At 39.3% G+C, this 7012-nt stretch overlaps 1 protein-coding gene across 1 annotated transcript in view; it reads left to right on the forward strand.

The window, feature by feature from the left end:
• The first annotated feature begins 1062 nt into the window (after nt 1-1062).
• Nucleotides 1063-7012, forward strand: part of HAVCR1 (hepatitis A virus cellular receptor 1) — a 32171-nt gene continuing 26221 nt past the window's right edge. The window contains exons 1-3 of the mRNA XM_045284656.1: nt 1063-1114; nt 1970-2027; nt 6499-6831. Coding sequence (XP_045140591.1) covers nt 1982-2027; nt 6499-6831 — 379 coding nt within the window. The 5' untranslated portion in view covers nt 1063-1114; nt 1970-1981. The remainder of the gene's footprint in view (nt 1115-1969; nt 2028-6498; nt 6832-7012) is intronic.

Consider the following 7012-nt stretch of genomic DNA (forward strand, 5'->3'; position numbering starts at 1 on the left):
ACCCACAGGGGATCACTGTAAGTCAGCATGGACTTGGCGGTAGGGAAAGTTTGGCATGGTGAAGCTAGAGGAGCCTATAAGGATCACATGGCCCAACCCTTCCATTATAGAAGAAAAGAAGGATGAAAAAGGCCAAGGGGCAGTTTATGTAAAAAAAAAAAAAAACAGCAGCAGTGACAAATAGCCTTTGTGTTCCAGAAACTGGAAGAACCATAAGGCATATTATACATTGAATTGTGCCCCTGCCCCCTTCCAAAAAAGAAAAATTCTAGACCCTATACCTGAGGATGTAATTCCATTTGGGAATGTTGTTGTTATTATTATGTTAATGTGGCCATATCAGTGTAGGGTGTATCCTAAACCTAATCACTTCTGAGTTGTAAAATGAGCAGATTAGATTTCAAAGGAGGCACAGAGATAGGTGCCAGATGAAGGTCATCAAAGGTCTGAGGGCCAGCCCTACACATGCTGAAGGAGAAGTGGAATGTTTTCCAGAACGCAGAGAAAAAGCCTTCTACCAGAGCCAGTGCTTCTAGTCTCTTGAACTGTGAGAACACACATTTCTAGTTTTGTTCTTGACATTTCTTTTTAAGTGTCTAGATCACTAAGACAGGGTCCTTGGGCCCTTTGTTGTTAGTCATTTTACCTTGTGTTTCAGGAAAAGTTAAAGATGTTCTGGCTTTAAAAATGTTTTCAATTAAGAAATGAAACATGAACAGCATCTAAAATGTATTTCCACAGGGCAAACATGGCCTTTGGGCTATAGTTTGCAGCATTAGTGTTACAGCCAGCCTCTTCCCAGAACAGAGGCTGCTGGATTGGGGATTCTCAGCCTTGGCAATGGCCAGACCCACTGTCACAACATACTAAGGCCATCTACTTCTCCATGAAGCTGTTCATGGGCTGAAAGACCATTCAAGAAAGCTAAGGATAGAGCATCAATGTTCATGGAAGGAGATACCGGATCTTTAGACCGGAAGGGAAGTTAATGAAGTACAAGACAGGCTTACTCATGTTTGCTGAATTTAATGATTAAGGCAGAAGTCCAAAGACCTGGTTGGAATTTAGGTTCACTTACTGCCTCCAAGCCTCAGCTTCTTCCTGTGAGAAAGAGGTTAGTAGTAGCTTTTACTAATGGGCTTCTGTGAGGATAAAATGACTTGGCACAAAGTCTGCTACACAGAATATTCTTTAAAATCTTAGCTCTCAAAAAATTCGCTCACAATGCAATTTTAAGAGTAATTCTTAAAGTTCTCCCACTCTATTTTTGCTTATTATAATAACCCTTTGAAGGAAACTGAGCAGGTATTTTCAATCCAATTTGCAAATGAAGAAATGAAGCATTCGAGGGGTGTGTGTGTGTGTGTGTGTGTGTGTGTGTGTGTGAATCCTAGAGGCACCCAGTAAAGGCAAAGCTGGGATTTGAAGCCATGTCTCCAAACTCTACTACTTCTTAATTCATTCTTGACCTCCATCAGTAAGGTATGTAGTTTGACTCATTCCTTACTGTAGCATGGTGATTCATAGTCTTGCTCGATTCTTCTAGCTAAACAGCAAACTTTGTGGCAAGACTGATTGAGGCTAAGGGTTACCCTTTGTGGTCACAGGGGAGGAAAAACCGTATGTCTACCAAAGGGACAGTGTTCCCTCTAGAGGCCAAGAGTAAGTACACTAGTCTTTTCTCCAGGGTTTCCCCGCATTGAATCATACTGTTAGTCTTTGCCTTTGGCTCCTCCCTGTTCGAAACAGGAAGCAGTGTATAGGGCCCCGGGTATAAGGGACTGTTTCTGAGACTCTTGTCTGCTGAAAGGTGCCGAGACTTCAGCTTTCGGAGTTCACAGAGTCTGCTGACAGCCTTGTGATTCACTCACTCAAGGTGAAAGGAGAAGTGCAAGTCTGAGAATTAAGACTTGTTTCAATAAATCTGGTGGGGCCCCAACCAACCAGTCTGTGTTCTTATTTTCTTCAGGCTGATCTCGTGATGCATCCTCAGGTAGCTATTTCAAGTCTCATACTGCTCCTAGCAGGTAAGTGAGGAAGTGGGCTGAGGCTGGGGAGTGAAAGGCAAGGGTGTTGGCATTGGTGTGATGGAGGAAGCTTTCCCAAGGGTTATGTTGGATGGTAATGAGTTAATTAGGGAGCAAAGAGTCAGTCTGAAATCTTGTTTCAAAGAAGTTGCCTATGTGCTTTGAATTATACGTCCATGGCTAAGTGGACAAGGGCAGATGTAGAATGTGTGTCACAGGCTGCCATTAGTGTTGAAACAGAAAAGGGGTGGGTAGACCTTGTGGGAATAGGTATTTTCTCCAGCAAACATAAGAAATACTCAGAGGATGCCACAACCTGGGGAGAGGAAAAGGTAATCAGGGGAGAACTTTTGCTCTTCGTGATATTATTTAGTCACTTTGGTGCTCTTTATTTTAAACCAATGATTTCTTTAAAAAATATATTTTTTATTTTAAAAGTTCTATGAGTCTGCATGGACTCAATGAGGTGTTTTTTCGGTTGTTGTTTTTTAATGTATTCAGGGGGAAAATCCCCTAAAGAATAGATACACCCTAAATTATAAAAAGTAGTCGTCCCTGGATGGTGTGATTATGGAGGGAGGACCTTTGTAATTGTTTTTTAAATGAGATGTTTTAATGTTGTTACATGTTTTCATTTTGATGATTAGTCTGGATTAAACTTGTAATGAGAAAATTTGGGCAGTAAGTACAATGAGTGCTTTAAGAATTCCACTGAAAAATATACTCATCTTTTATGTAACAATGACCACTCCCCACCCCTTTTCTTCCTAGTGACTTTCCCAAGCTTTCAGCCCAGTAGTAAATATTATTTCCTTAGTGAATCTCAGATTTTTTTCAAGGTCATCTTGACTGAATTTGGTAGCAAAGGGTTTTCATGCTGCTTCTCCAGGAGATGTTTTTTTGTTTATCTGTTTGCTTTTACGTAGCATGATTTAGTATTCAAACTAATATTCTCCTGTTTTCTGATTGTTTTGCCTGGTTATCAGGCATTGTTCAGCTACTGGACTCTCCTCAACTTGTGAGAAGAGACCCTATGCTTGGATTTTTGTTTTTGACCAACTCTACAGCCCATGATAAACCTCAGCGCCTCATTTGCTTGTGTGTTTTGAAAGTTAAGGGTACAGAGGTAGGATGTGATCCCATTTAATTAATTAATTAATTTAAATCCCATTTTCAATAGCAGGTTTTTAATTTAATTAAAATTTTAAACTAAAAGGTTGTTTCTAAAGCATTAGAAGTAATATTTAAAAACAATATTTCAACTGATTCAACTGATTTCTAGGGAAAGGCTTAGGAGCCTGGAATAAGAGCACAATATTTCATGTACATGCCCTTTGGTGCTGTTTCCATTAACAACAACAACAATAAAGACATGTTTATACCTATTCAGAAATCAACAATATGAAGAAGAGGCCTGGCAAGCTAAGGGGACAGAAGTACTCTAGTACTGAAGCTTAGGTGACATTAAATGCTTTGTATTACTGGATTGTCATTTATTTCAAACCTTTTGGAAAGCAATTTGACTATATTCATAGAAGAAAATAATTTTTCTTGCCCTTTATTCTAATAAATTCTCTTCCAGAAATTCATAATCTTAGGAAACGATTCTAAATATAGAAAACAAGTTTTATGTAGAAACATTTTATGAAGTTATTTATCATGGTAAAATGGAAACAACCAAAGAGTCTTACAACATAACCAGTGATATTTTATCCATAAGCACAACCATTAAAAATAATGCTGACAAAGTGTATGCTAACAGAAAAAAATATTCATAATTATTAATATAAAAAATACAAACTGTAAAGTCATGATATGAACCAAATCCAATACTTAAAGAAAATATGGAAATAAATATAGTTTCTCAAAAATGTAAAAATTCAACTCCTCGTTACATGCCTCAAAGACTGGAGAGCAGAATCTCGAAGGAAGACTGGAACACCAAGGCTCAACGCAGCACTGTTCACAATAGCCTAGAGGGGAAAGGGACATCGGTGCTCAGCAGCAGAGGAGTGGGTAAACCAAATGCAGCACATGCGTACAATACATACATACAATGGAATCATTCTCAGTCAGTGGCAGAAAAGAAGTACTGATCAATGATACACACGGGGTGGAGCTTGAAGACATTTTACTTAGTGAAAATAAGTCAGTCACAAAAGGACAAATAATGTATGCCCTTATTTATATAAAAAGACAAGAAAAGGAAAATGTAGCGTAGTAGGTTACACATTCGGCTGCTAATTGCAAAGTTTGTAGAGCAGTTTGAAACCATCAGCCTCTCTGGGAGAAATTCCCGGAATGAGTTAGAGTCTCAGAAACCCACATAGGGTCGCTATGAATTGCCATGAATTGCCATGACTGGACTTGACTCATTGGCAGTGAGAGTGTTATAGAGACTGAAGATTATTAGTGGTTACCAAGGGCAGGAGGGGGAAGTAAAAGAGGGTTAACAATGATGGGAAAATTAAGGATCTCAAGACAAATTATTGTAATTGATGTCAGTAAATTGTACATTTGTAAAACATTGAATTGGCCAAAGTTGGGTAGTAGTTGTATTAACAATAATGACAAAAGAACTGAGTAATTGGTGAGTTTGCTTATGTACAACCAAATTTGGTTCCTTGATTTGGAGTTTCAGGGTCATGATTCCGTGGTATGTCCTAGCTAATTAGCTGAATCGTGTGTGTACTGTTTCCGCTCGGCTTCCTAGTCTGCTGTGTAGGGTCTGTGGCTTAAAAAGCTTGCAAGTCATCCTGCAAGACACACTGTTTCTATATGTATCTGCAGTAACAGAAAAAGGAGAGAAGTCCGCAGTAGGAGACATTGTGGGATCTATAATAGTAGGAGACATTGTGGGATCTATAATATTAGGAAACAATTCTAAATACAGAAAAGTTTCATGTCAAAAGATCTTGTGGCCAAAATACTGCCTCCTTTCCCATGAGACCAGATCTGGGTGGTGCCTGGCTACCACTACTGAATATTTTGCTAAAGGATTCTACCGAGGAATTCTCATTAAAAGTGGGAGAGGAGGGATATGCAGACAGCGTTTTAAATTCTCTTGGACTCTAGACTCTCTGAAGCCATGGAGGGGAGATATACTCCTGAAACTTACCTGAAGATAATTTTTAAACCTTAAACCAAAAATTTCTTCTGAAGTCTTCTTAAAACTGAAATATAGTTTAGCTTAACTTATAAAAATGTCAGGCATAAGCATTATGCCTTTTAAAGATTTATCTACATGGCAATTGATAACAGCAACTGGAAAGATTAGCCAGGAGGAATACAAAGGGGTACCCCTAAAAAAACCAGAATTGCGCTGGCTGGAGTGGAGCTTTCATAGTTCTCATTTTCCTCATGAGGAGAGCATCCAGCAGCTAGCTCTGAGATAGTGCTCCCAGTGGTGTCTCCTGGGAAGGTTCTCTTTGGTCACAGTGAATTTTTTCATAAAAGCTATTTTGCTCAACCTCGTTTTTTTTTTGGTGATGGCCAATCTAAGAGAAGAGTGTGTAGCTGTGACATTTTATTACCTGCTCAGGAACATTGCTGCAGAAACTGTTGTGATGTTGAACACAGTTTACAAGAACAGGGCTGTGGGAAAATTTCAAGTGTGCGAGTGGTTTTCTCATTTCAAAGACGGTGAACTATCGGTTGATGACAAACCTCATTCTGGATGTCCACATACTTCCAGAATGGAGGAAAATGTTGACATATAGTCCATTTAGAGTTCCTTCCTCCAGGTCAGACGGTTAATCAATCTTTCTATTTAGAGGTTCTGAAAAGATTGTGTAATAACAGCGTGAGACGAAAAAGACCTGATTTGTTGCAGATGGGGGACTGATGGTCCCATAACTAAAATTTACCTGCTCACACAGCCATCTCAGTGTGCCAGTTTTTGGCAAAAAAAAACACACAAAAAAAACAAATAAAAAAACCCCAGCATGCCTCTCTTGCCCCATGCACCTTACATGGCCTCACTCCATGTGACTCCTTTTTGTTTCTGCGAATGAAGAGGGGCATGCAAGGACAGCAATCTGACGACATAGAAGAGGTGAAGAAAAAAATGAGGGAGGTGCTGTCAACCATCCAAACAGACGAGTTTGAAAAATGTTTCCAGGAATAGAATCACAGATTTGACAAATGTATTAAGTATAATGGAGAGTATTTTGAAGGTAATAAGGTTATTTTGTAAAAATATTTAGATACATAGCTTTGAAAAAGATTTTAATTTTGGGGAACCCCCTTATAACTCAGAAAAGGAGGGTTCAGATGGTTGTGCTACAGAAGAATGTAATCAATATTCCTAAATTGTACATGTAGAAACTATGGAATAGGTATATGTTTAGCTGTGCGCATTCTCAGTAACAACAAAATAAGCACAGTTTAAAAGAACAAAAAAATCCATGATACAGTAAAACAAACAGATACTGAGCCACCATTTTTTTGTTTCTTTCCTCTTTATTTACAGATGCTGTAGCTTCTTACCCAAAAGTGAGTGGATTCGTGGGTCAGCCAGTCACAATACCATGCACGTACTCGGGAGAGCTCACGTCCACGTGCTGGGGCCGAGGGGCATGCCCTTCTTCTAAGTGCTCTGATGTAATCATCTGGACTCACGGATCCAGTGTCACCTATCGGAAGGAGAGTCGTTATATGCTAAATGGATCCCTTTGGGAGAGAAATGTGTCTTTGACTATAGGGAATGCAGTCGAGGCAGACAGTGGTCTGTATTGTTGTCGGATTGAGCACAGAGGCTGGTTTAATGATGAGAAACATACAATCTCTCTGGAGGTTATAGCAGGTGAGTTTGAATCTTTCTTCTTCCTTTGGTCGCTCAAGAGGGGAAAGTGAGGTGCAAGGTTTTCTGTTTGATAATAATGTTCCATTTTCCTTCAGTAGAATCAGAGGAGTTCCTACATCTTTTCTGAATAACCTTTGCACTTCAGGAATAGAAAGTCTTGCATGTGTTTAGGATGGCATGC

This window comes from Echinops telfairi, unplaced genomic scaffold (genome assembly GCF_000313985.2).
Source record: "Echinops telfairi isolate 266 unplaced genomic scaffold, ASM31398v2 ScPeMD7_7469;HRSCAF=8507_0, whole genome shotgun sequence".
NCBI lineage: Eukaryota > Metazoa > Chordata > Mammalia > Afrosoricida > Tenrecidae > Echinops > Echinops telfairi.